The 27,329-nt window shown below is 51.1% G+C and overlaps 11 protein-coding genes across 11 annotated transcripts; 7 read left to right on the top strand and 4 right to left on the bottom strand.

Moving 5' to 3' along the window:
• The first annotated feature begins 226 nt into the window (after positions 1 to 226).
• Positions 227 to 1,813, top strand: BKA67DRAFT_573167 (uncharacterized protein). The gene has a single exon (XM_046103333.1). The coding sequence runs from the start codon at positions 360 to 362 to the stop codon at positions 1,671 to 1,673; it is 1,314 nt and encodes a 437-aa protein (XP_045956439.1). The 5' UTR covers positions 227 to 359; the 3' UTR covers positions 1,674 to 1,813.
• BKA67DRAFT_573166 (uncharacterized protein) lies at positions 1,814 to 3,507 on the top strand. The gene has a single exon (XM_046103332.1). The coding sequence runs from the start codon at positions 2,211 to 2,213 to the stop codon at positions 3,396 to 3,398; it is 1,188 nt and encodes a 395-aa protein (XP_045956438.1). The 5' UTR covers positions 1,814 to 2,210; the 3' UTR covers positions 3,399 to 3,507.
• Positions 3,291 to 4,075, bottom strand: BKA67DRAFT_349379 (uncharacterized protein). Its single transcript, XM_046096348.1, has one exon. It carries the CDS (start codon positions 3,960 to 3,962, stop codon positions 3,483 to 3,485), a length of 480 nt encoding a protein of 159 aa, XP_045956437.1. The 5' UTR covers positions 3,963 to 4,075; the 3' UTR covers positions 3,291 to 3,482.
• Positions 4,076 to 4,628: 553 nt separating this feature from the next.
• On the bottom strand, positions 4,629 to 5,032 carry BKA67DRAFT_660923 (uncharacterized protein; the record flags this gene model as incomplete). The annotated part of the gene is made up of 3 exons (XM_046107718.1): positions 4,629 to 4,703; positions 4,760 to 4,779; positions 4,831 to 5,032. 3 exons carry the CDS (start codon positions 5,030 to 5,032, stop codon positions 4,629 to 4,631), a joined length of 297 nt encoding a protein of 98 aa, XP_045956436.1.
• A 1,542-nt stretch (positions 5,033 to 6,574) lies between these two features.
• BKA67DRAFT_349346 (uncharacterized protein) lies at positions 6,575 to 7,151 on the top strand. The gene is made up of 2 exons (XM_046096347.1): positions 6,575 to 6,657; positions 6,727 to 7,151. Exon 2 carries the CDS (start codon positions 6,854 to 6,856, stop codon positions 7,088 to 7,090), a length of 237 nt encoding a protein of 78 aa, XP_045956435.1. The 5' UTR covers positions 6,575 to 6,657; positions 6,727 to 6,853; the 3' UTR covers positions 7,091 to 7,151.
• A 108-nt stretch (positions 7,152 to 7,259) lies between these two features.
• Positions 7,260 to 8,642, bottom strand: BKA67DRAFT_537989 (initiator tRNA phosphoribosyl transferase; the record flags this gene model as incomplete). Its single annotated transcript, XM_046100416.1, has 1 exon — positions 7,260 to 8,642. One exon carries the CDS (start codon positions 8,640 to 8,642, stop codon positions 7,260 to 7,262), a length of 1,383 nt encoding a protein of 460 aa, XP_045956434.1.
• Positions 8,643 to 9,647: 1,005 nt separating this feature from the next.
• BKA67DRAFT_660921 (uncharacterized protein) lies at positions 9,648 to 12,731 on the top strand (the record flags this gene model as incomplete). The annotated part of the gene is made up of 5 exons (XM_046107717.1): positions 9,648 to 10,014; positions 10,064 to 11,500; positions 11,554 to 11,870; positions 11,925 to 12,044; positions 12,111 to 12,731. 5 exons carry the CDS (start codon positions 9,648 to 9,650, stop codon positions 12,729 to 12,731), a joined length of 2,862 nt encoding a protein of 953 aa, XP_045956433.1.
• Positions 12,732 to 13,847: 1,116 nt separating this feature from the next.
• On the bottom strand, positions 13,848 to 14,609 carry BKA67DRAFT_537987 (ubiquitin-conjugating enzyme/RWD-like protein; the record flags this gene model as incomplete). The annotated part of the gene is made up of 2 exons (XM_046100415.1): positions 13,848 to 14,363; positions 14,445 to 14,609. The coding sequence occupies 2 exons, from the start codon at positions 14,607 to 14,609 to the stop codon at positions 13,848 to 13,850; spliced, it is 681 nt and encodes a 226-aa protein (XP_045956432.1).
• A 4,951-nt stretch (positions 14,610 to 19,560) lies between these two features.
• Positions 19,561 to 20,742, top strand: BKA67DRAFT_537986 (Rox3 mediator complex subunit-domain-containing protein; the record flags this gene model as incomplete). The annotated part of the gene is made up of 3 exons (XM_046100414.1): positions 19,561 to 19,804; positions 19,980 to 20,632; positions 20,689 to 20,742. 3 exons carry the CDS (start codon positions 19,561 to 19,563, stop codon positions 20,740 to 20,742), a joined length of 951 nt encoding a protein of 316 aa, XP_045956431.1.
• Positions 20,743 to 21,837: 1,095 nt separating this feature from the next.
• Positions 21,838 to 23,745, top strand: BKA67DRAFT_660918 (uncharacterized protein; the record flags this gene model as incomplete). The annotated part of the gene is made up of 2 exons (XM_046107716.1): positions 21,838 to 22,254; positions 22,321 to 23,745. The coding sequence occupies 2 exons, from the start codon at positions 21,838 to 21,840 to the stop codon at positions 23,743 to 23,745; spliced, it is 1,842 nt and encodes a 613-aa protein (XP_045956430.1).
• A 2,207-nt stretch (positions 23,746 to 25,952) lies between these two features.
• Positions 25,953 to 26,698, top strand: BKA67DRAFT_537984 (uncharacterized protein; the record flags this gene model as incomplete). The annotated part of the gene is made up of 2 exons (XM_046100413.1): positions 25,953 to 26,175; positions 26,463 to 26,698. The coding sequence occupies 2 exons, from the start codon at positions 25,953 to 25,955 to the stop codon at positions 26,696 to 26,698; spliced, it is 459 nt and encodes a 152-aa protein (XP_045956429.1).
• Between the last annotated feature and the right edge of the window lie 631 nt (positions 26,699 to 27,329).

Here is a 27,329-nt window from a genome sequence, read left to right as displayed (position 1 = left end):
ACATGCCAGGCAGTGTAGGTTGTCAGCGTCAAAAGTGTATAATTCAGTATCCATGTTCGTACAAGAGTGCTAACTAATCAGACGGTTGTTGTTGTTTGCTGCTCAAGTCCACTGCTGGAAATGACGTACGGGACTCGCTGCTGAGACGGATTTAGCGGACCAGAAGGATGCCCCTTAGACTAATTACCTTGGGTTAGCGGATGGATGTTGTCATATATACTGGTTAGATGCATGAGAAGGCTTTCTTGTTTGTCGACGAACCAAATTTCTTGCCACCGTCTCGATATCCTCCGGGGAGATTCAAGGCTTGTAATGGTATTAATTGCAATCACGATTGATTTCCATTCAAATCCCCTAGCATGAGTAGCTCCAGGGTGTGTTCCAGTTGCGTTCGGGCAAGTCAAGTTCGACCGCGCCAAACGCTGCACTTGGACTCGCTCACACGCCATGCTCTGCAGCGTCAAGCCCCTTTACAAGCATCGACGCGGCTGGAGTTCTCTACGTCGATACCACGACAGGAATCTAAACACCTGGTGGCAGGGCACCAGGTTCCTAGGAAGTCGAAAATACCGTTGCTCTTCTCGCTTACTGCCGCTGCCCTGGGCGGTGCAGCCTACTATGCACTCAGTGGGGAGTCAGAGGACGATAGCCTCAATGGTACAAAATTCACGCCGTTCAATATCATTGCCAAGGAGCAGGTTTCGCCTACAGCATTTATCATCACTATTGCCTGCCCAGAGAAGGTAGCAACGAAAAACAATGCCAAGATTAAAGCCGCGTGGGACCACGGCTTGTGGTCTGTTGAGATGAAACAACCTCAACTCCAAATCGCAAGGCATTACACACCACTCCCTCCATTGAACAATGCCCGCACTGATGAGAACAACCTGCGCTTTCTCATTAGGAAGATGGATAGCGGAGAGATGTCAAACTACCTGGCCAGGCTGCAAGTCGGCGATCAGGTATGGCTACGGGGGCCACATTATGGATTCGATGTCGCAAAACGCATGGGCGACGCAAAAGATGTCGTGTTCCTGGCTGGAGGTACTGGTGTTGCGCCCGCTTTGCAAATTGCCCGCAAGCTACTGGGCGACGCAGAACATGCGGCTGGTGGCCGAAAACCAGCTATACAAATCCTGTGGGCGAACAGAAGAAACATCGACAGTTTGGGCCGGGAGGCACTCACTGGGAAAGCGAAGAGAGCAGCCGATAACACTGCGTCGGATACACTCACAAAGCAGATTGTGGAAATGAAGCGGGGATACGGGGACAGCTTCAATGTCCAGTATTTCGTTGATGACGAGAAGTTCATCACGCTTCAAGACGTCAATGCGGCCGTGGCGAACCAGACCGGTTCCGAAAAACGACCTTTCTTTGCAGCCACGGACAAACGATGTCGCTGGCACTCGCATCAAGGGCTTGCCACGACGTCAGATGAGGACGATAAGGATGCCGGTGGATCTCCTTGCTCATGCCGCCCACATAATATGCCGCCCGAACCTATCGGCAGGAATCTTTTGTGCGTTTCCGGCCCCGATGGGTTTATAGAAGCCTTTGCGGGACCAAAGCGCTGGTTCGGTGGCAAGGAGATCCAGGGTCCGGTCCTAGGCTTGCTAGGATCCATGAAGAGGATAGACCCCAAGATGGATGATTGGCTTGTACTCAAGATGTAAATAATATGTATATCAACTCTGGAGTCAATGATTGGCCAGTTCTGGTGCAATGTAGTATCAAGCTCAGAAAGCAAATAGCCTCGGTAGACCGTATTATAAATCCAATCAAATATTGTTACAGCTGCACACTTGTTCACGCTCAAACTGATAATTGGCACATCGCCACTCTCTCTGACCCAAGGAAAAGTGGTCATTTCTTGGGAGATGTACGACGGTTCTCAGTCCGAAAATTAGGGCTCGGCGTTTCGAAAAGCATCGAGGAGAGGGGTACGCATTCTTTTGCCGCTGCGCCAGATTAATCCGCATTCGAGCCGTCACGAGCAGACAAAAATCTTGCTGAGTGGTGCTACACGGCCCGAAAGCAACACAGTGTGATATGGAAGAGTTGAGGGTGGTTGGATAAACATGTGATGCTCCTGCAAATGTGTGGAGTAATGAGTTCAGACGTGCGTCATGCACAAGTCAAAATGTTATACAGAGGATTAACAATCACCGTTGCACACGAGCGGGGAACGATACGTGATTGCTAATTACTATATGGATTGTCTCGGGTGCCGAGCAAAGCGAACCCATCTCGCCAACAAGCAAGATTCAGAACTTAAATACCGACATTGCCCCATTTCCTACAGCTCGAGGACAAACCACAGCTTCAACCCAACTAGCAATTCTGAGGATATGACTTCTCAGGGGCAGAAAGTCCTCATTGTAGGCCCTGGCTTTATCGGCTGGAATGTTCTAGATCTTTTGGTCAAGGAGAATTATCTGGTCACAGGTTTTGTGCGAAGGAAGAAGCATGGCGAGCAGATCAAAGCCTCCGGCGCTGCAGATGTCGTGATTGGTGACCTGCACGACAAGGATCTGCTCGCCGAGCAAACAGCCAAGCACGACATCGTGTTCCACACGGCGACATCAGACGACCTGCCGAGCGTCGAGGCCGTCCTGGACGGCATCCAGAGGCGCGCCGACCAGGGCCTGAACACCATCTACATCCACACGTCCGGCACCTCGCTGCTGGACGACAGCGCCAACGGCTCCAGGAAGACGGACAAGATCTACTACGACGACAAACGCTCGGACATCGACTCGCTTTCGGACGATTCCCCGCATCGCCAGATCGACCTGGCCATCCTCCGGAGGCAGGAGAGTCTCGGCGACAAGGTCAAGATCGCCTTGATGATCCCACCGCTCATCTACGGCTTCAACGACGCCCACAAGCGTCTCAGCATCCAGATCCCGACCCTGGCGCGCTTCGCCTTGAAGCACGGCTACGCGCCGTACGTCGGCGAGGGACTGTCGGTCTGGTCCAACGTCCACGTCAAGGACCTCGGCAGGGCGTACAGGATCCTGCTCCACCACATCGAGCGCACGTCTGCCGAGGAGGCGCGGGAGAACCCATACTACTTCTGCGAGGCCACGGGCGATGAGGAGCCGAGCTGGAAGGAGTTGGCGGAGCTCATCAGTGATAGTCTGCACAAGGCGGGCAAGATCGAGGATCCCAAGCCGCGAACCCTCCCCAAGGAGCTGTACGGGGAGGTTTTTGGCGACGAGTATACAGAGGCTGTCGTCGGGTGTAACAGTCGCAGTCGTGCGGTCAGGTTGAGGAAGCTTGGCTGGGAGCCGGTGGAGAAGAGCTGGAGTCAGAGCTTTGTTGAGGATGAGCTGCCGCAGATTCTGACGGAGGAGAACACTGAATTCAAAGGTTACGCTGGCGCAGTCACCAGCTAAGTTTTCTTAGACAAGCACAAAACCACCATGTTAGACTAGATCAAGACGAGCGGTTTGATGGATTATGATTAATTTAGTGAGCTCTTATTCTATACAATATAAGTAATCATCCCAGTCAAATGAGAAGGTATCTATTTGTGGTAGTTTAGAGTATGTCACCGTTGTCTCCATGATTTTCTGAATTGCCACCTTTTCGCTACTATTATCTCCGCCGCACTCTGTGCGATCCTTTTCACTTTCGATATTCATATTAAATGTGACCATGTTATAACCACTCTCTTCATCATGGTCGAAACGGTTGTACGACGCATGGCGGGGTCTGCCTCCCGTCTTTGCCGAGCCACCAATGGTGTGCAGAGCGCCATGAGAGTTTTCTCCAGTGTTACTTGTGATGCCTTTCGACGAGAAGAGCTTGGGCGTTACGGATCTGGAAAATAGGCGAAGAGTCGAGACGCAGGCACACACTACCAGGAGGTTCGCTTCGATAGCCCTAACCATAAGAACAAAAAACGTCAGCTCCAAAACCCTCGATATGAAGTGAACGCCAGGTTTCGAGAAGGTCATACTCACGTCCAAAGATCAAGAAAGATTGCGACCCATGTTAAATCAGGATCGTTTGCGCCCAGAGTTTGTGTGAGCAGTACAAGACGCACGATACAGGACCTTTCGCCAACACTTGCATGTCGTATACTTACACCAAGGCGATGGCGAACAGAGCCATTAGTCCGTCTTCTTACGCACCGACAGCTGCAACGACAGGAACCATGGGTACCAGAATAGCTATTATCATCAGGTCATTGACAAGACCCAGCGCCGCATTGAATTGTACGTTGCCACTCGATCGATGATGTTCCGGGGGTATTGAGGTCGTATGCGCTGCGGATCGGGAAACAAGGAAAGATGGATGTGAAAAGTGTCGCTAGTGAGTCACCGACGATAGCGAATATCGTGAAGTATATACAGTAGACATACCTCTTCGAGCTGTTGCTGAGTTCGAGGTAGAACATAAGCACCACAGGCTTACAACACAGTAAAACAAGAGCAAAGATGATTAGTCCTAGATATTGAAACCACATAGGAATCGTCAAAAATTGCTTGTGATTATGCATTAATGTTCTGCCGCCGAGGGAGCACTTACAAAGAGCAACTATCCAAAATTTTCAGTTAGTGTTTCCCATGCATCAATTCCAGCAACTTGAGCTGCGACAGACCCTTCAGATGGTACATGAGTTATGGGTTGCCGACCACGCCGATGAAAATAGCTGACTCACAGTAGAAGGTACCCTGGACCGCCGCACTCGCAATCTGATATCTTGTTTCAATTATTGTTCGTCTTCAACTGTGAGGTGGTAAATGCATACCCATCCAATCAAAAGCAGAACTGTACCAGTCAGCTACGTAACGGGACAACAGCGGTCCTGTCAAGACTTACCATCATCGAGCCCAAAATGACCTCTAGTGAGCAAATCAACGTAAAGCTTTCGTAGAACGAAGAAGAAAGCCAGAACCAGCCAAATGCTCATGACAGTATATGTTGCGACAACGTCGCGGCGCTGCGGATGACCGAAATCAACGACGTAGCCGTCAGGAGCTGGCAACGGCGTCACCACTTGTCGAGCATACGATTCGGACATTCTAACACACGCAGGCACTGTTGGTCAGTAGAGAAGCAACGAAAAGCCAATACAGCTGTTGACTCTGTTTGAAGAAGAACCGGCATCTGGAGAATATAAGATTTCTAGTGTCATCAAGTGCATAGTAGGTATAACAATATGGTTATCACGACCGGCCGAGCCTGCACATAGGAGACATTCACTTTCAATAAAACATTCTAATGAATGTTTGCTGAACGTGCCTTGGCAGTATCCATTCTGTGAACGGTGTCTGTTGTTTCTTGCCCCGTCTCTTTGTTATTAATCTTCTTAGAGTGGTCTACCTTAAGGATTTCCTCGGTACGAATTGCGAGACTAGAGTCTGGTTATGGAATTGTGGCACAGACTGGCGGGATTCGGATCTGATAAAATTAGAAAGAGGAACTCGGGTAGTGTTGATTATGAGCCTGATGAGGCATGGAGATGACAGGCCTCCCCTTCCCAGTAGACCATGGTTGCAGATGGCTCATTGTCAGTCCGTTATGCTGGTTTGATGTAATGGAAGATCGGAGACAGTCCGGCGCTACTACATGTCGAACCCAGGAAGAAAGTACAACGGCGGAATCTAACGCGCGGTCTGGGCCGGGATGAAAACGACCATTGTTGCCGAGAGGGCGAAGCTCGGGCGGATTATTGCCTCGTTGTTGGTTGATCGGAAATTGTCACTGGAAGATCGGCTAGGGTTTTAATTCGGTTCCAAGCTGTCGGACTCGTCGACTCTGACACCATTGGCGGCCACTGTGCTCAGAACTAGAATTGGTAGCATCGCGTCTTGGCTACAGCATGCGTTGTAGCATTTCGTGCCCAGCTCCACGGACCCATTTACTTTAAGCAAACAATCGTGATCTTGCCTTGTGCCCGTAATGTTGAACCCGAAGCAAACAGATTGGGAGATTTACTGCCACCATGCATAACATCGAGACGGAATAACTTTACGAAGAATAAAGAGAAATGCCCCAAACTTGTTGTTATTCAAGTTTTACGCTATTTAATCATAATGTTAAATTCAAATAAAAGATAGCTTGAATTGTTTCGTTACGTTCAATTTCAAACTGCCAATATAGTCAAATGGTGAGCCCCGGTTTCGGGAATAATAATTCCGGGCACAAGCTCACTAGCAAATGTGATACTACCCGATATCAGGTCAGGGACGGTAAGCAACCCGATTCGTAGCCGGTATGATATATTTCGTATGGTTCGATTCGTGCAGTAGTGGCCCAGGGGTCAACGTGCATGTAGGATAGCCATGCAACAAAACTGTAGTCATTCTACCCTGCCCTTTTCTCTCCAATCTCGAGTCATTTGTATTGGGCCACACGCGCAATCATGTTTCTTCAAGTCAATGCATCCATGGCCTTGTTGGCTGCCGCAGCGTTTCGTGGCGGTGGACATGCTACGTGGGCAGGAGCCAGTGGCGTGACCAATGAATGGTGTTACCATTGACCTTGGCTACTTTAATCAGAGCACCTACGACGCCAACACCAACCTAGCTTCCATTGGGCCTGGTGGTCATTGGAAAGATGTCTATGCGCAATTGCTCAAGTATGACGTTGTAGTGGGCGGTGGTCGTGACGGTGGCGTAGGGGTTGGTGGATTTCTCCTATGAGGTGTGTTGAAACCCTATTTGAGACCCCGGGTACTCCATCGGGGTTGTTCTGCTGACATATTAACACTAGACTAGGTGGCAACTCCTACAATACAGGTAGATACGGTCTTGGTTGCGACTCCGTGGTCACGCAGGTGGCCATTTAGCCATTGCCGACCTGGTTCAGCGACCTCGGAACATCCAGAGGAGGCAACGTGATGGGCTTTGATAACTGGTTGACCGATGCTGGAATCCTTTGGTTGACCCAGGCAAGAGTCAAGACGGAAGAACAAGAAGCAATCGCCCGAGTGCTTCTCAGCACCCAGGCCGCTGAAATTGAAGACTTGGCCAAATCGCTTGGCGCTGATCTGGGTTGGCGTTGTCTCAACTACGCGGATGCTAGCCATGATCCGCTATCAAGCTATGGGAGCTGCGCATCCCCAATTCATTCGTGATGTCGCAACTTAGTATGATCCTGATGGTGTATTTCAAGCGCGGGTTCCTGATGGCTTTAAGGTATCGAGAGTGCCATAGTGGGCCGTAAAAGAAACGAACGCCCTTGACATGATTTTATTTACATATTCGCGAAACATGTACATGTGTGATGTGTCACATGTTGACTATTTATCCCATGAGGAAACTATTCACACTTTGCAGAGTAGCTCTGCTAGGATTAGCTTCCGGGTAAGCAGTCATTACTCTGCTCAGCTTGATCTTGATGACGCTTTTGTTTACGTCTTTTGGGGTCTCGAAGTTGCTGACACTGCCTTCTTCATCAAAGAATTGGCAAAGTAATGCTAGCGATACCCCTATGGAGATATCTTTACCAGTCTCACAGAGAACGAGAATCCCCTGGAGCTCTGACTGTGATGCAACTAGAGCTGACTTGGCGAAATCACAAATTTGGGGCAAAGCTGCCCTCAGGTTACGGCTTGCAAGCTTGTGCTTCCCGAGACCTACCTCCATAGACGTCGGGCTTTTCGCCCAACTAGAAGCGTCTGTAACTTCGGGAAGAAGGGAGATGGTACAAGTAAAAGCGTCGGATACATGGCCCTGACCGAGAGGAGCAACGGATATGTATGGTGCTATCTGGCGAGGCTCTTGCCCGGAAGTCTTCGCTGGATTTGCTTGTACGAGCGTCTCAATCAGAGCAGGTAATTCGGCCTCGGGAGTTGACATTAGATCATGCTCATGATCCCAGAAAAGCTGAGCTGTCAAGCCGTAGGCCCAGTTTTCTGTATCGTCTCCCGCGCCCTGGATGTAGCCTCCTTCACTCAACTCTGTGCCGACGACCCTTCGAGAGCTTGTGCAACATATCACGGGATGAAAATCCTCAAACACGACATCGGTAGCCAAAAGCTGCGATTCCTGTGTTATCCACATCGGACGTAGTGGTTTCTTGGGTCGTCTTAACTTGTCGAAATCAAGGTTCAGATTTTTCAGGGACTCGACAAAATCTGGTATTCGAGCTTCCATTTGCGCGTGCTCCGACTCTGACACCGAGTTTGGTGGGGTGTGAAGGGCATGGGTTGACACACGGTCCGGGAAAAGCACGCGGTTGAGAACGCAACACCAGATGGGAATTGTTCTGCCCAGTGCGTCCGGCATGCGCTTCCCACGCCTTGTTGAGTCTACGATTATGCAACCGTCATTTTGGCGAATGATATCGAGGAGTTGCAAATTGAGCCGCCGAGTTGAGAACTTCCATTGACTGGTATGGCCGTCTGTGCTTTTGAAGTATGCGGAACCGTGCTTGACTCTAGGTGGGATGTACCAGCTTCCACAACGCTCATTTGCGATCAGGGGACGACCATAGGCAAGCTGAACCTCTACCACAAAGGCCGAGTCTTCCTTGATTGACTTGAGTCTGTTGGTGATTGACAGGTTTGACTTTTTGAGGTCCGTCAAAATGCGGGAGAACTTGTGGTTTGCTTGATCTGAGAAGACGAGATCTGAAAGTGTGAGGTTTTGTGATACACCCGAGGTCGCGTTCTCATTTGTACCCATGTTTGGTTTTCAACTGGATGGGCGTCGGCTAGGGGTTTGGAACAGTATGATGGTCGTGACACTGGCCTGATCTGTGCCCAATACAACCGAAGGTGGCCGAGGACGGAAACAACAGGCTCGAACAAGCGTGCAAAGCAAGGACCAGTCTAACCTGAGGTTACATAGTCCTAAGCGAGGGATCTCTCTGAGTTAAGGTTATCTTAGCCTATCCGACGGCTAGTGCAGTTTACATACGTATATATATACACACGGTAGCCATAGGAGTATATACCGACATACTTCAGGTGGGCTCAGATCGCCGCCATAGCCCATGTCCGTTACAGTTCGCATTTAGCTATAGCTGGCCGGTACAAGTAGTCACTGATACCTGCATCTGGGTCTTTACTCCTCTCTTGGACCTGGTATATCGCCATTGCCAGTCTAATATCGAGGTCGTCTTGAGGTAACGTACTGACGTACCTTCTCGAAGCTTTTTGAATTGGATACCACGAGAACATCAGACATTGGGGAACGATTGTTCAGTCTTGATTGCAAAGGAGCCAGTTTCTTTGGATAATCTTTCTTTCTTTCTTTCTTTCCTTCCTTCTTTTTTTGGCCCAAGTATTCATCGAAGAATGTGCTACGGACCTATCGTTATGGATCTCACAGCTAGCGCCGGATCGCGGGGCATCGACAACTCGTTAAGCGATTGTCCCCAGTTGCGTAATCACCACCAAAGCTGTGCTGTACGTATTGTAGATTGTCAGGTTAGATTAGATATAAAAGTCCTTGTCGTCTTGGGAGCTCGATAGCTTCAACGGATTTAATTTTTCTCTGCATTCCCCATCCTCTTCCACCGACGCCCCCATTTGTCGTTTTCCTTGAGCCGGTAGTGGTACCTGCATTTTCCCCCATCCGTACCGCTCACGGTGGTGGAGTCTGCGAAAAGAAGCAGCTGCCAGTGCGACAAGATCATCTCCTGATGCCACCACCGTCTTAAGAACATAGGCTCACTTTGTTCCCAAGATGGCTTGGAGCGGCGAGCCTGACGATAATGCTGTCCAGACCTTGCTTGACTTCACTGACCATGCCTTCGACCGCAACGAAGCCATAAAGCGTCTCAAGGCCAACAACTGCGACGTCACCCAGGCCGTGGGCGAGTTCTACGACAACCCTGACAGCGCCAACAAGTATCAGTGGGATGACAGTGTCTGGTCAGCCGATCGAGACGCGACTGGAAACACTGCTGGCGTTCAATTCAACGTCCAGGGCCCCGACGTCACCACTACCCAGATCGACAGCACCAGCGCTGCACCCACTCGCCCTCCCTCCAGAACGAACAACCGATCGCCATTGGGTAGGCTTGTCGACTTGACTGCGTTTCAGGCAGCAGGTACATACTCCTACACGTCAGACAGCCGAAGCTAACTCTGCCCGCACAGGAGCTCCCGCTACCCAGGCGGATGAGGATGCCGACCTCCAGCGCGCCCTCGCCGAGTCTGCTGCCGAATCCGGCCTACCCCCTCAAGAATCCGGTGTTACTGCCGGCGATGTGAACGAGAAGAAGTTCGGTCCTGCCACGCGAGCTGAATACGAGCAAGACCAATGGGCCATGGTACCGACCAAGGTAGAAGCCACCCTTTCACAGAAATCAGAGATTCCGCCCTCCGCTCGGAAGCGAGACCCCGCTGCTCCTGCTTTTCTTCGCGCCAGCAAGGACCATCGTGTAGGAGCAATCCTGACCATACTCAGCCATATACCTCTCGCACGTAACGCCCTCTTATCATGCGGAACCTCGAGTCGCACTTATGGCTACAACGGTGAGTGGTGGGCGGGCCACCCAATCCTGAAGCAGGAGAATCTGGGCGCAGATAATCAGGACGAATGGAGCGCAGCCAAGGACCATCCCGACTTCCACGATGAGCTTCATCGCCTGATCGCCTTCCTCGAGAATGGCGATCGTGCCTACGCTTCAGTAGATGGCATAGTGGACACTGATGCTATTGATCCTCACCATGGGTTCAACTGGGGCAGCTTTGATTTCGAGGACAGGTTCTTCGAAGTTCTCAAAGGAGAGTACGAGCAAACGCTTAATCCGTTACTGGAGCCGTTGATGTCAACTGCTAGAACCGAACGCATCGTAAAGCCTGCAGTCGATGAAATGCCCGCCGGCCTGGATGACGCCGCCGTAACCCAGACCGTCGAGAGCGACAGCGTTGACGAGGCGAATATCAATTTCTTGACCATTCCCCTGATGGAGAGCGAGAGCCAGTGGGTCTCCAGCCTGTACAATGCTCTTGACGCCGTCTTCTGGAGCGATGCCTTCTCCAACCGTGAATTTCCTACCGACACCTCTAACACGGCCGTACTGACCAACGTTGGGGCCTTCTTCGTCCTGAGGATTGGCGGAGATGGTCTCTGTAAACCCTGCGACGTTCCCGTGACCCTGTACCTTGATCGCTACATGGAAGACCGGAAGGCTCAAGCTATCACGATCCAGACTCAGATCCACAAGCTAAGGTATTTTCTCAGTACAACCGAGAAGAGAGAGAAGAAAGTCCTGACATGTTCGGGTGCGACTGATTGTCGCGCTCGAAAATGGTTTGATGATAAACCGCACAGCGCTCGTGATTGCTGGCAAAAGACAATTGAGGCATGCGAAGCGCTGATTGGCAGGCAGCGCAGACTGGCACAGCGTCGCTACACGGACAATGAGTTGGAACAAGGCAAGACGCCCTCCATACAGGACATTGCGCTTATATACTCCGGCGACGCTCCCTACGAGCTTACTCCCGAGGAACTCGAAGTGCAGCACACTCTTGAGCGCGCTGCTCAAGCGGCCGAAGAAGAGCTTGCTGATATCGACCGTAAACTAGAGGGTATACATGGCAATCTCCGACTTGGAAGTACTGTTCGTTAATTATCTAAACAGGCATCAATTCAAGGCGTCAACAATTTCTTGAGGCTCTCGACCATTTGTCGATGAGACTAACGACTCGCGAAGACGAAGCACCTCAAGATTTTGTTGACAAGTACATCACACCCTCTGAACCGCAGTACTACAAACCGGAATTCTGGAACCCGACTCGCAGGTTTCTCCTTAGAGGTGTTGCGACAACGAACGAGATTACGTATGTGTGTACTAGAAGACAAGTTGATCCCGTCGAGCTTGGGGATCAGGCCGAACTGAGAGACCAATGGTGGCGACTTGTCTACGCTGCACAAGAGAAGAATCCCATCATCGTCGAGGTAAATCAGACCCCCCGCTATTTCTAACACCGCATCGCTGATCTTTGGGTACAGAAAACGGATGCAGAATCCGTCTCGATAGCAGCTGGCAGTGAGTCCAAGCACCCGCTATTTGTTTACGCCTCGGAGGATGCCATGAACGCGGACCCAGTGCAGCTTTCGGATGCTTTACGCGTAAGCAATCCCTTATATGTTGTGGAAACACATTCTGATCACTGGTACTTATACTAACTTTGACAGACCTTTGTACGTGCCGACAACAAAGTCTTCCAGAACGAGCTGTCCAAGGAACAAGTTCAGACAGAGACCTGGACTGAAGGGGACAGCGGCAATGTCGCTTCACCCGGTGACGGCCCCGTTCCTCTAACGGCCGACGCGATTAATGCGGTAGCTCCCGCACATTGGGCATCCGTAGCAAAACGGAAGCACAGCCCTGCTTCGTCTGTCGCAACAATCAACTCGACAGGTTCACGAAACATAGAGATGGTTTCTTATGATGACGTCCCGCAGTTCGCCGACTATGGAGACCCGTCAATGTCTTGGCATCATGAGTACGCCAGTCCAGTACCACACCCTAACAAACTCGGCGGTTTGGTCGAGTCCCTCGAGAAATGCCAGACTTATGAGCCCGAGTCGCCAGTTCTTGGCCGTCGTGATCCACCAGAGCAGAATAGGCACGATTTTTCGTCTTCTAATGCGACATCTGATGCAGTAAGGGCTCCAGAGATGCAAGAACGTTCTGGTGGCCCATCGCCGTTCATGGTCAATCGACCAGTTGAGAGAGCTTCGCAAGCTGCCCCGGGCCCGGCCAACCTCATGGATATGGATGTGGACGTGGACATTGAGCACCATGAGGGTTAGGAACCTCAGGTCGCTGTCCTACAGGGACGAAAGATTTCTAAGCATGTCTATTTCACGACGGTAGCCCATGGTCCGTGGTAAGAAGAAAGAGAAAAAAAAGGTTGGGTCGGTTGCAAAGGAGTTGGCCTCGGTGTACCACAGCATATGACGTGTTGTGCCTTTGCTCTCACTTTTTCTGCATGTCATTATCACGGTTTACCGGCGGTTTACCGGTCATATCACCACCCCTATACACTTGCATCAGCATCACCGAGGATAGGTTTTTTTTTTCTTTTTTTTTTCTTTTAAGGTCTGCTTTATGAGATACCCTTTTGCATCATCAAGCCATACATGTATCAATCAGAAATCATATTCCTAGACACTAGCAGAATGGACGAAGATATTCATGGAGACCAAGCGGTCACACGTTCTCACCTGCATGCAGACGGTGATTATGAGACATCATACAGCAAAACGAGCGAGGCGGATCTTATGTGTACTTCGTTTGCCCACTGCCTACTTGTGAGGTCGTAATCGAGTGTCGGGACACAGCATTTCATGGACGTCAAGACCAATTGCTGGTGGACTCGCAGTAAGATAGTGTGGAAACGAACGAAAAAGAAAAGAAAAGAAAAAGTTCAAATCCTTGTCAAAATATAGGCGGGACGTTGCAAGTACCAGATATGAAGTTAGTCATGTGGTACCGGGGTAAGACGGGTTGTCACGGTCATGCCAGAAGATCTTCGATCTACGTGTTTTTGAGCCAAATATATTCATGCTTCCTAGTCCGCAACCTGAACGCCGTTTGTCTAATGAACCAGAGTGCAAGTAACTAACTTGCGGGGGGAGAAAGAAAGAAGAAGGAAGAAAGCAACCACAAATCGCCCTATATCAGCAGGGCAAGCACCATGCCGGAAACACTAACTTGGACTCTCTATTGCTGGTGCAGCTCGAAAATCCAAATGGCCTGCTTGCTGAAGGGGGGTAAAAGATGGGGAAATTGCCAGATATCCGTGTCAACGCCGTGATTCAACCGACGCTATGCAAATGTGTAACGATAATGGAAATGGGTCGAGTGAGAGCTTCGCAAGGTTCGATGACCTCGCTTGCCCGGGAGTCCAAGAAAGATGGCACCGCTTATGACTCGTCCTCGTCGCTGCCGTTCTCCTCGTCCTCGTCTTCGTCCTGGATCTCCTCGTCTGTACCAGACCCGAAGTCGAAGTCGTCCAGCTCGTCGTCCTCGTTCCAGAAGTCATCATCTGCATCCTTTAAAACTGGTGCCTCCTCGATGATGGTGGTGGGCATGACAAAACCCGCCGGGATGTCCCTTTTGGATCTCTCCACGGTGTCGGCGGCCTTCCTGTTGTACTCTGCACGGTTGTCGCGATACATGACGCCAGCGTCGACGTGGGCAGGCGAGCTGATCTCGGGATCGTCGAGGAGGAGGAGGACGGAGCGCAGAACGGACTCGACACCTTGGAGGGGTGACCAACGCTCGCAAGCGGCCTCGCCGGACGTGGAATCCTCGCCGGGTTGGTGCAGGATGGAGATGCAGACTCGCCCGTCCGGGTAGACGTTGGGGTGGTAGATGGGGATTTGGAACTTGAAAGACGGCGGAGCATACGGGTACTCTTCGGTGAACATCATCTCGCACTGGGGGATGTCAGCATGTCGTCTCGACCTTTGGGAACGCATGGTGGGGAGGTAGAAGGAGCAGGGGAAGTGAGTTCTCACCTTGAGATAAGCGTTCTTATAGGCACTCTCTTGGTTGAGCACGATGAGCCCAATGTCCCAGCGGAAGATGTTGTCTCTGATCAAGTCGACGTTGACCCATTTCTGCTTCTGCAGTTGCTGCAGCTCTGACATGAGCCGGGCTGCGGCGCCGCCGGCCTTGGACATGATGGCTAGCGGTATCGTCTCGCGAAACCGGAGTAGGGGGTTTGGGGAAAGAGACGAGGGCGGTTCACGAACGGGGAGTTTCTGAAAGCAGGATGCGTCTCAACGAGCGTCAAGGCGGTGTTCCTTTCTTTGTTGTGATGTGTGGTGTAGAGGTGATCACACGATGAGGTACAGATGATTCCTAATCAAGTACCCTGCAGACCAGTTGCCAGTTGGGGGGGCCCGGATGACACAAGTAAATGGCGTCGTAAGTGTCGGGGGTGGGGGGCGGATATGTATATATGTAACAATCGAGAGCTGAACAGAAAGATGAGGAACCTCCTCTCCAATGCTTCTCCTCCGAAAATCAGAAACGAGGAAGCAAAAAGAAGACAGTGTTTCGCGATTGTATATGAGGTTTGGGTTTCGATTCTCTGCGGATCCTCCTTGCCATGGATTGTGAGACTGTTAAGTACCGTACGGGATTGCATGCCGTCAGAGCTTAGGCGGAGAGACGGCGGCTTTAAGAATGTATGACAATATTCACTCCTGGACCTGGACCTGAACCAGTAAAACCCGCGGCCCAGCTGGAGCCCAGCGCTGAGACGATCTACATAACCTGCTAACCAGCTAACCAACCTACCGGTAGGCTAATCACTTGCACGTATGTGCAGTATCTGTACCCACAACGGTGCGCTAATCAGCCCCCGTGGCGTGCCCCCGAGGCCCTGGTTGCCTGGATTGGGGGAAAGGACCTGTGAGGACCTGAGCAACTATCGGAGCGCCGATTCAGGTGGCACTCCCTAATACTACGCAAATGCTCCTTCCCCCGCTGTTGCACCTTAAATGACGGTACTCTGTACTGCTGAATGTGTAAGCAGACGGCTGAGTCCACTCATGCCCTGACTCGCATTCTCTGCAATGGCAGAGCGCTTAGTTCCGGCATCGCATCAATACATATATACATACTTACTAAGGCCTGCTGCTCTGGACAAACTCTCCGGAACTACAGAACCAACACGTCGGCATCCGATATGTGCTCCGCAGCTGCAACATCACGAGAGAATAATGATGCGATATGCCTAACCTCAGTCAAGAGATGTTATCCATCCGTTCCGTCTCAAACGCTTCCACGGGACTACCGATGCTGAGTAGATGGCGTATTACCTGTTTGTTCCTATTTCACTTGGTGGGAAGTGGGAAGTGGTTAAGCAGACAAGTGCAAGGCTCCGCGAACTATCGTATGTTTGCGGCTTGATAGCATTGAAAATTTTGGGCGCCGACGTGCGACGATAGCGAGTGAGTGGCCAGCAAATGACAACTGTGATGTGTCGCAAGCGCGAGATGTTGTGGCGAGCTCTTATTAGTCGCCGGTGCGAAGCTTCTTCCACCAGCCCTGAATCAGGCGGCGGCGGCGGCAACCCCGGATTAGCTTTTCCCTCCCCTGATAGACTCCTTGAGAAACTCGATGAACTAAACTCTCGAGTTGTGTTACACATGTATACGCCCCCGAGCTCGTCGAGCATCAGTCTGCTGCGATCCCAATCTCCGTCTTGAGGATTGTAAAGGGCTGAGGAATGAGGGGTCCAGCTGACTATTGCAGGGCGAGAGTATAGTCTCGGGCGTGTATATAGCAATCCCGCAGATCCCGACCTACACCAGGCCCCACAACATGTTATGGGTACATATTTCCATGTCAATATTACTCATTTTGGTCGGTCAAGTTGGACCAAATCTTGAAACACCTGCACCTCATCTCACGAAGTGGCCAGCAAGTGGAGACGATAGAGAAAAGGTTTATCAGACTGCGTTATCGTTTAGACATTTTCGCTGGCATGTTTCTGGCGTACCTACATAGGAAGCTCTTAGACTAGCATTCAGGACCCGCTCAATAACCTTAATACGGCGAACTTCCTTCTTCGATGAAACACAACCCCACGGGGTTGCCTATGAAGGTATCTTACTGCCACTCTGAGTACCGGAGATCATGATAAGCGCGCACAGGATGATTCAGCTCGAACCAACTTTCACGTGGTGAAGGCGGGCGCCGAGATGCCATCATACGATCAAATTGGGTTCTGCTTGCTCCTAATCCTTTTGGTGCTTTGTAGCATCATATGGAACTGTGTTAATTTTGAAGAGCATGGAAGCAGGTTTAGAAAGCTGAATCAGGACCAGTGCCTGATCCCCCCTCGTCATCAACGCTCTCGTCCTCCTCCTTCGTCCTCTTCGCCCTCTTCAGAAAGAGCCTTTCTTTTTTTTTGTCATCGCGTATAGCCCTCTTGCGACCCACGGTACAATCCAAAACATATATCCGCTTGTTATTTTAGACAGTCACAGTACGGATAGCCTTGCAAAGGTCGTTGGAAAACAGCACCTGCTTGCGCCTTGACTTGAGGGGTGTTCGCTGACTTAATTCACCAGCCTTGACCAACGCAGTTCGAGTCTTGACATTCGGAAAAAAAAAACATTTTCATAGGTTCTAGTCTCGTGCTTATTGTATGTGTCGATATCCTCTTGCTCCTGCTTGTCTGCCTTGTTAAGCTCGTGTCTCCGGCCCTCTCGTTCGAGTTTGTAGTCATGGTATGTGTCAGCTTCAGATCCTTGACATGAGTTCCCCTCAACCTCATCTTCATCTTCATCATCGGAATCGAACTCGAACAATGAGGACAAGTTTGGGTTGAAATCAGAGGGGTGGTTGCTGGTCGTCGGAATGGGTGTCACGGCCTGGCTTCATTTCCTTGCACCAGTCTAGGTGCGCAACTGTCGAACTCGAACAAAAGTACCGCGGAAACTCTGGGGCGTTTTTATCTGCCTTACCCCCATACCATATTGGTGCCATAAAAGTGATGTCCTGTTGCTTGTTAAGTGGCAGACAAGGATTGCTTCACGGAGGGTCGTATAAGCACTTGCAATTGTGTATGTAAGCTGTTTGATAGTCGCGAGTCGATGCGCGCATCTTTCATGAATCCTGGGCCAATAGAGCTTGCAGATGGGGGGTTGCTGCATAGTACGATGGGCTGGGATGTAGAATGGACCATCGGAAAGTCCGCCGTATGGGTCTGCAGGCTTCCGCGTTCGGTGCTCATTGCCGCGATCATGTTCATAACAAATACTCATCCGACCCTTCACGAACTTATTGTCGGTTTGCAGTCAGATGCGAAATGGGTGGTGGAAAGTTGATGCTGCAGTCGCGTGGAAACAAAATGTTCAGCCGCCGTTGGAGAAGATCTGGGGCATGCATGTCGCACAGAGATCCTTCTTGGGCGCTGAAGATGATCTACGATGGCTGGGCGAACCCAGGTACTTGGTGCGGGGGTGGGTGGACTTGAATTTCAACAAGACCATGCTGCTTTCGCTGGCCGAGCCGAAGTGCCAAACCCCAAGACCCAAGCACAAAGCACAAAGCACAAGCACAAGTACGAGCATGAGCACGAGCACGAGCACAAGCACAAGCACAAGCACAAACACCCCTCAAATCTCCCGATGTTGACCGATGTTGACCGGTGTCGGGGGAGACCAGGGGAGACCAAGGGAAATAGATACGGAGAAAACATGCTCATGGCACGATGAACAAAGTTTTGAACTATGCACATGGCAGGTGGAAGAGATGAATCTAATTGAGGGGGATGGGACGACAGTAATCCATGCCGTACTCCATACTGTAGCAGAGCAACGTCTAGTCTAGACCAAGGTAACTTGCTGTTGAACACAATACAACACAAGACCGTACGTTGATGTCAAAGGCTCTGTGTAACAATAAAAAGTCAAGGCCTTTTGTCAGATCGTTGGTCATGGAAACGTGATACAGCAGCGGGTGGGCCAAAAGAAGTCAACCAAGGTCCCTTTGGGTCCCTTTTCGGGTCCCTTTTGGGCTGAGAGACGTGTGTGGTTGTGATTGTGGGTGTGATTGTAGTAGGCGAGCGATTGTCACCGTGGCACAGGAAAAGCAACGGGCGCTCCAGACAGTCCAGAGCTGGGCTGAGAGATGAGTTTCAGTGGTGGGCTGACCTGGGTTAGGCATTCCGAAGCTTACAGGGGCACACCCCCGCGTGTGATTTGTTTGTCGAGCTCCTCTGATTTCCCTCACCCTCTCTCTCTCTCCCTCTCTCTCTTTGTCTCTGTGTCTGTGTCTGGTCCCCCCTCTCGCTTTTTCCCGCCCCCATCGCCCATCACCCGCCCAGCTTGGCTTGTGCCCGGTGCCCACTGCCCACTGCCCACTACCCAGTGCCCACGCCCAGCAGTGAGAGAAGCGCATTTCAGGCCCCCCCGTCAGACTCGTCAGCTTTCTCTCCTCAACATCAACCGCCAATCCTGACGGTATCGACCAACCTACCGACCAACGACCATAGCGACGACTCCAGCGGCACTCGGAAACTCGCTGTCGACGCTCTTACGACTCTGCACGATTTTTTGCACCTCGAAACACCGCCGCGGGCCAATTGATTTTGTGCATGCAGGCCATCAGAGGTGTTTTCCCATCACCACTCCCGGTCGCCAGAGATCGCGCCACAACATCACTCACCGCACCACCACCTTGACCACCCCGTAACTGCCATTGCGCCCATCCCTCACAGCTGCAAAAACACCTCGAGCTCATTCTGCCGACTTGCACCTCCCGAGCGATACTATTTTTACCGGCTATTTCCTGCAAGAGCAGCGAGCAAGAGCGAGGTCGACTTTCGATATCGACTTTTCTCTCCCTAGGCCGATTGCCCGATATCCGCTCTCCGCTCTCCACTCTTGTCTTGTATCGTCTTGCCTTGCCAGAAGCGTCCCTGGCAGCATCACAAGCTTTTTCCCTCTCCTTGTTTCTCACTCGCAGTGCTCACGCCACCCCTCGACGCACCCACAACGCAAGCAAGGCACACATTCTCTCTCATATAATCCCATGGCGACAATGTCATTCAATCCACAGACGCCTCAGAGCCCTTCGCAGTTCTCCCCATCCACTGCGGACCTGCTATCTAGTATGAATAGCTCCATGACATCAGTTACTACCACATCTCTGCCGACGCCGGCCCACAGCGTCAACGCCTGCGACTCCTCTCACGATATCAACATGACTGACGCCGACTCGCCCAACAAGCGCAAGCGTCAACTCGACGACATGGGCGACCAAGAGCACAAGAAAACACACCTCGAGGATCCTCGCAGACTGGGTATTGAAAACCTACATTTGGATGTCGGCCCCAAATACCTTCTCTTGAGAACTCGTAAGGCATCCCTCTACTCCAACCATGTGTGCCACCGCTCCTGCTGCACTCCATTGACGATCGGTGCCACCATGTGATGTTTTTCTTTCTTCATGATTACATTTCATAATTAAAAAGGAAAAAATCCACCCCCAACGTGTGATAGAACTTTTTGGTTGACACTGCTGCTCTCTAGCCCGTTCTGCCGCTTCTCCTCGCACTTCAGATGACCTCTTTGAGAGATTCGGCCTGGCCGACATTGTTGCCGAGGTTGCACGGACAAAGCCGAATGGCGAGAAGAACGCCCTCAGAAAGACCTTCAAGGGCCAGATCAAGAGCCTTGGTATCAGCGGCTCCTTCGACCCCGTACGCAAGGAATCTGATGACCCCGAGGGCTTCAAGCACATGGTCACCGCACCCGACGACGGTTGGTATGTTCACGAGGTCATGGGCAAGGAGATCCAGAAGGGCTTTTCAGATCAGGTCTTGAACAGCCTGTCGCGAGCAATGACCATGGCCAAAGGTCCCGTCTCGAAGCAGATCTGGGACAGTTCCGTTCTTGGCGATCTAGCACCTGGTGTTGCTAAGAAGGCCAAGGATGACGTCTCGAAGCAAGCTGCACCCAGCACTCCGGCGGCAGTAGCAGCAATAGGCGCAAGTACGGTAAAGCCAAACAAGCTTCAAGTGCCGCAAGCAGATCGCAACCGACGGCTCGGCAAGAAGCGAAGTTATCAGGACAGCAGTTTTGAGGGGTACAGCGACGGCTTCCCTGATGACGATCAAGGTGCAGAGACTGGCTACTCGACGGGAGACGGTGACGACCGGTCGGCAAAGAAGCGGAGAAAACAGGTGAGCTCAGCTCATCAATCCTTCTCTAGTTCTCTTGGCTGACCTTTTGTTCACAGAATTCCGGCATCGTCTCGTCATTGGGCGCAGGCATACGCCAGGCGGTACGATAAGGTGGTTCATGATACCCAGTCCGAGGAACGGGCTCCAAACAATCTCAGCGATAATGGAAGGGGGGCGCGTTGTATTTTGTATTTATTTTGATGACTGACTTAGAAAGTGAGAGGGGGGCGCAGTACCCCTTTCATAGCGCAACGGTTCATGTCCTTTTTGCATTACTGAGTTTAGCAAGGCGTTGGGGGATTCCAATTTCGTCAGAATCCAAAAGCAGCAACTGCACCAGGCAGTCTTGGTGGTCCCTCCTTGTGTATGGGCAAGGAAGACCAAGCGAGAGTCGTCCTGGGCACGTTGTACATATTCTTTGCTATTACATGAATAAAAAGAATTACTAAGCCTTTTGTCGCCTTTCTACCGATTTGCAACCCTCGGCTGAGAAACACATGCTCCCATTTCCTGTGGCTTGTTGGAGAAGTAGACGTTCAAGGCGGAAGACAGAACACGGGAGTCTTGCGGAACAGACTCTGTTCTTCGGTTTGGAATCATGCACGATCACAGTAGTATCTATGGCCTGGGGATGCCGCGCCATTTGCCATTTCGTGAATAGCATGTGCCGTCGCAAGCCTGAAAGAACGAGATAGTCAGTCATGCAGACCGCCAAGCCAAGATCGACGCGAGCAGACAACTGGGAAGCGAGGTCCCAAAGCCTGATCTCGGAGTTTAACCCTGGGATCTTCAGCAGGAAAGAGGAGCCTACCACCTTGACCACCCTACCTAACCTTTAGTGCTCGCAGCAGCTCTCCCACCTGCCCGCACTTTAACCACTACCTAACTCAACGTTGACAACAGAGGGAACCAACGACTCCAAGCGCTCAACTTGGGTGGATCGTGGATCGTGGATCGTGGGTTCAATCTCTCCCTTCATGCACACACACTTTGACTCTTTGTTGCAACATGTCTATCATGATATCTTCTGCTTCCTAGACTCTCTCGTTTGCATCACCGAAATGAACACCTAAATCTGCTCTTCTTCCCTGCAAACCCATCTATCTACCTCTGACATCACGGCCTTGGCTGGGGTCTGCATCAACCCCTCCATCAGCTGAGTGTCACATTGTATTCAGCACAAAGACTAGGCATTACTTCACATCATGGCGCCACCGACTGAGAATCGCACCCCGCTGGTCATCCCAAGGCCAGTAGGGAGAGCAGGATTCAATCGTGGGCCTGCCATCAGCCCCAATGACCCAAGTCCTTCCCCGGCGCCCTCACTTGGGCTGTCGGATCCCGAGCAGAGCGACAAGCGCATCCTGCTGCTTGTCTATATCCATGGGTTCATGGGCAAAGATGATTCGTTTAAGAACTTTCCATTGCATTTACACCATTGTCTCAAGTTGCAGCTCAGCGAGTCTCACACCATAACGACCAAGGTATACCCACGGTATAAAACCTACAAAGCGATTGAGGTGGCGCGGGACAACTTCAGCAGATGGCTTGAAGCGCACGAGTCTCACAAGACGGACGTTGTTCTTCTCGGACACTCCATGGGTGGACTTCTCTCCGCAGAAGTAGTCTTGATGGCAAGTTTATGCTTCCGTCTACTGTGAGACACGGTCGCTAACACCCGAAAACAGCCCACTCGCAATCGAGCTGATGTCAGGTTCTTTCAGCACCGGATCCTTGGCACAGTAAACCTAGATGCCCCTTTACTTGGGCTTCATCCAGGGATAATCAAGTCTGGAATTGCCAGTCTCTTCAAGAAGAAGCCCGATCCGCCAACGCCTGTCCCAGCTGGCGGCGCGGATGAGATAGCTCCCGGGAACCGCCCACAGGAGCCTGGCCCTCCAGATACTCCGGATCCTGACATTGGGCGCCTGGTCCAAAAACTAACAATCGACCCAAACTATAACCCGGACTTCGCAAATGATGTGCGCCAAAAGGACCGTGGGTGGTGGAAAAACATCGTCCATTTCGCCACAAAACACAACTCGGAAGGACTGGTAGATGCAGCTACCAATCATATAGCGTCGCACATGGAGTTTGGGAGCTGTTTGATGGACTATAATGGCTTGAAGTTGCGGTATGAGACTCTGCGCAAACTTGAAGATATTGACGATTATAAATATCATGGAATGCCCCATGTCCCCGCGCGAGTTCGCTTCATTCAATACTATACAGTCTGCTATGGCTATCCAAAGCAGCCGAAACCTCCCAAGACTCCAAAGACTCCAAAGTCTGATGGAATTGGGGAACCTGGGCAGGCGCAGGATTACATGTCAGCTGGGAGTGGCAAGCATAGTGAGCCATCCACTCCCAGGACTTCTATGGCAGATCACCGCGAAGATCGCCATGACTCGGACTCGCAGAAGGGCAAGGAGATAGAGTCATGGGACACTCCCGGGGAACATGATCCAATTGAGCATCGAGGTGTTGATGGTGCCGATGACACGTCTATACGCAGTCTACAAACCCGTTCGGATGCTTATTTTACACCGAGCTCTAGTAGGCCATCATCGCCTGGGTTTGATGGCACGAGCGGCGACGCCACGCTTGTCCAAGTTCCAGATCCGATGAACTTGAGCAGCGCTAGTAAAGGGGCAGAGGCAGACAAAGATGAGGGTTGGGAGGTGGCAAATGCTATGCCCGCTCCTTCGCGGCAAGCACCACCAATTCCGAATACCTTGCAGCACACCCCGTCCAATAATTCTACTTCAAGTAGCTCGAGAGGGAAAGTTGAAGGGAATGGCAAGGAGAAGAAGAAAGAGAAAACCAAGACTAGGGAAAAAAGTCCGGCCAAGTCTCCCAAACCAGAGAAAGCAAAGAAGCCAGAGAAGCCGCCCAAGAAGAGAAAGTTTTGCAACCGCCCGTCTAGAGTCAATGGAGAGATGGATCCGAAATGGGTTGAAGTCTTTATGCAAGACGTCGATGAAGTTGCAGCCCACACTGTACTTTTTGTTCCCGGCCCACACTACGAGAAGTTGGTGGGTGATGTGGGCGAGACGGTTGTCCAGTGGGTACAAGACGATCTTACGAAGCGTATGGTCCTCTCTGAGCAATAGCACAACTCCATGGGTGAAGAAGTAGCTCTTTATACAGTATGTGTTATGGATGAGCAAATGATACCCTTCGTTCTGTGGGCGTAATATGATAGGACTCCAATGCAGTCAAGGGAATGTTCTGAGACTGATTTCGGCCATCTGTCTGCTGCCTTGTATTTTTCTCGAGAATAACAAGTGGGAGACAACGAGGAGTTCAACGTTGCCTCGTCGCTAGTAGTCACAGGGCTGTCCAACCTGTCTGCACTGCTGGCATGGTCTGACGTAGGTTAAAACAAGGAAGATTCCGGCACTTGGTGTTCGGGATTGTTCTTGATTGCGTTGTTGTTGCGACAAGCCACCCATTGACCGGGATCCGACGGAGGTTGGTCGTGTCGACTGTAGGCTTTTGGTTCGGGTCTAGTCACGTCTAGGAAGCTGCTGAAGCATTTGGAAGCAAGCGAATTCCGGAAGTTGGAATCCTCGACCCGTCGTCGCCAACAATAATACTGCATATGTTTTTGTCATATCTTCTTCTTGAGGTCGCCATGTAGCAATTTCCCCATCCTATGACATGGCCAGGGTTTATGATCGCTGACCAATAGATCGCAAAAAGAATAAGAAATTAGCCATTGATATTGTAATTATAGTGCGGATTTGGCGTACAACATTAATTCCAAAAAATATTTACGAAGCAAGGGATGTGTCTCTGGTCGTGATCAATCTGAGACTTTCTATTGGCGGCCCGATGGATCGGTAAACCTGACCCGATGCTGTGTGTGGTTCTTGGCGACGCGACAAGCTGGTTGCTCTGTCCGAGGCGAACCCGGTCAGGACGACGACCGAGCACGTCTTGTGGGCATTAGGTTGATAATGAGTCGAGCTGAAGACAGGCGTCTTTTACCAAGCTGGTTCTTCCTAAGGAATAGGCAATGGCTTGGCACCTGCCCTTGTGTAGGCATGAGACTATGATGTGCCAAAAATATAATATATTCCAAACCATAGCTTGTACGTGTGCTGTGCAACATTTACAGGATATATCGCCACGCACGTCACTCAAATGTTGCTCTCTACCGAATGGAAATACCACCACGAATGACGTCGTCACTTGCTTTCAGCTCGTCGCAGTCGGGTCAACATGACAGGAGCATCGAGACAATGCCAGATGAGGCACAGCACCTTGGGGAAAAAAGCAGGTGAAACCCCTTAGCGCGTACATGCGGCGTTTGTTGCTGTCTGGCTTGATAAGTAGATTGATAGAGTTTTGGCGACGCAACATGACGGATACCCTGTGCATCATCATCATGGTGAACATTGATGCCAACATTTCTAAGCCAAAAGAAAAAGAGGAGGAAGAGAAGAAAAACTATAGCTTGTCCCGACAAGCTGGTAGCCATGCGATGCCCTGCAGCCCCTTCGCCCGTAAGGGAAGGACATTACTTGTATCATAATTTCCATCAGTGGCTCTTGCACCGAGTTGATGTTCATGACTTTTCTTGATTCCTTATCCGAGACACTTTAGTGGCCAGGTCCCAACGACACCCTCAAAGCTCGGTCCGAGTTTGCAGAATTCCAAATACAGGAGACATCATTTTGAACGTCGGGGAATAGTATTTCGCAGCCTTGGATAGGGCAGCGATGGCGGGCAGTGGCATGGTGTTTCAACTTCTCACGCGGCAAGTAATATGAGTGAGGATGGCTGCCATCATAGGGCAGCGTAGTCTCTCGATTTCTCGGTTGCAGGATGTGGAAGCCTGTCTCGCTGCTCAAGTCGCCTCGAGGTCCTTGGAAAGCGGCGGTCATCCGAGTGGCTGCCCTAAAATTGCGAGTAGGACGATGCCACTAGGTCAACCAGATAGAATGCAAGGATGAGCGCTCGCGAGCACACGATGATGAAACTCTTATCATATCATACCCCATCTACGGTATACCATGCAAGAGAAAAGGGTGGGATGAGGGCATCGAGATCTGATACAGCTCGAGGGGTGCGATCCCCCCGCAGGACTGAGGAACCTGCCTCGGACGGGCGGCTCAAGAGTCGAACACCTATGGCGAGAAATTGGCGCTTCCATGACTATAAGAAGGGGCAGCTTTCGACTTCACACATCTCTCAATCCTCTCGAACTCTGCCAGAAGCAGCTCACACCCGAACCACTCTGCTCCCCGAACCTCGTTCTCATTCTTAAACCAAACAAGACCGCACACACCTACCACTGGACCAGATTCGAATCATGAAGCCTTGGATCCCTGCACTTCTCATGGGAACCACCGGTGCCCTCGCCGTTGCCAGCCCCACACCACAGCGTAAGCAGACACACATGTTTGATATCGAGTGCTTCAAGACATGTCGAACACGGCTGACATTCCACCTCCCTCCAGCTCAGCCGGACGGGGGTCCCGCTTCTCTCTTTGATATCGAGAGCGTTTCGACCGTTGGTTGTTATTCAGACAAATGTTTGTGAATCGGTTGTCCTCTTTGTACGTGTCGGGGGCATACGATCAAGGCAGAAGGGCGGGGCGGTCGGGGGATGCACATACAATTGGATAGTATATATCCTTCAGTAGACTCACAGATATCCCTGTACTCTTCTGGTAGCTAAAGCTTTGCGTCTTCGCGTACATAGTGGGATGCTCGTGGTGTGTTTCTGTAGTCTCCATGCTCGCTACGTATGTCGTTGAACCTTGGTGATCAGTGTCGTATTAGTAGAATTGGCCTGGTTTTGATTTGACAACAAGTATAGGCGATTTCATGGCCCGTCCGACGGGCGATGGCGGATCGATAGTTTTACCCGCTGTTCCTCGAGACCCCGAGACTTTGGTAGTGACCGATGAAGAATCTCCCAAGGTCAATCGAACAGGGATCTGCTCCATAGGCAACTCGGATATATCATTCCAGTCCATTCGCTCATTTTCAATCAATCCTCGTCGCGGCATCACTGTCTCATCGGACGTGAAATGGAAGGAATCAGCGAGCTAATTGTTTCGATTGGGGATCATGTCTAAGCAATTAGACGAGTATACATAGGGAGCATTGACTGGAATCGCTGCGAAAGGATTGAGTACGTTGTTTAATAGGTAGCAGGATATAACCATGGAAATAAAGAAAAAAGACAATTCGGATCCAGCCGGGAAGCGGTCAGCTCAAAGACATAAATCACCTGGCTGACTTATCTTCTTCTGCTTGAAGCGGTCATATATCATGCTTATCATCGGAAGTGACGGAAGAACTTCTTCCAAAGACGTAACATTTCCTCGGACAATACAACTTGTTAGTCTACTAGTGATCATTCCGGCAAGTTACCGGTGAGGTCAAAAGTTCCTGTAAAGAATACCATAAGCCTAGGTATCCATGAGGCTGTGAGGAAGATCTCGAGGCCGGGCCGCTCAATATACAGCCCGGGAGGCTCGTAAGCCGGGAAGCCGGAGAGAATACCCCCACTCGCTGCTATGCCGACTGGGATACGCGACGGCTGCATGAGGGGACTTTGAAGGCTGCAGGTAAGATACAGGGGCCTGTCTGTCTACCCCGGCCTACCCAGGGTATATGGCCTCTGCATCCGCGAGTATCTTCCGCTGTTTTCTTTCCAATAAATCTCCAGGAGTTCTAG

Source organism: Truncatella angustata, assembly GCF_020726525.1.
Source record: "Truncatella angustata strain MPI-SDFR-AT-0073 chromosome Unknown BKA67scaffold_6, whole genome shotgun sequence".
Lineage (NCBI taxonomy): Eukaryota > Fungi > Ascomycota > Sordariomycetes > Amphisphaeriales > Sporocadaceae > Truncatella > Truncatella angustata.
This window is presented reverse-complemented; position numbering and strand designations above follow the sequence as displayed.

What these genes read in the sequence shown, in the direction of transcription:
- BKA67DRAFT_349346 (XM_046096347.1), top strand. Translation starts at nt 6,854, where the DNA reads ATGGGCTTTGATAACTGGTTGACCGATGCTGGAATCCTTTGGTTGACC.
- BKA67DRAFT_349379 (XM_046096348.1), bottom strand. Translation starts at nt 3,962, where the DNA reads ATGACCTTCTCGAAACCTGGCGTTCACTTCATATCGAGGGTTTTGGAG.
- BKA67DRAFT_573167 (XM_046103333.1), top strand. Translation starts at nt 360, where the DNA reads ATGAGTAGCTCCAGGGTGTGTTCCAGTTGCGTTCGGGCAAGTCAAGTT.
- BKA67DRAFT_573166 (XM_046103332.1), top strand. Translation starts at nt 2,211, where the DNA reads ATGGATTGTCTCGGGTGCCGAGCAAAGCGAACCCATCTCGCCAACAAG.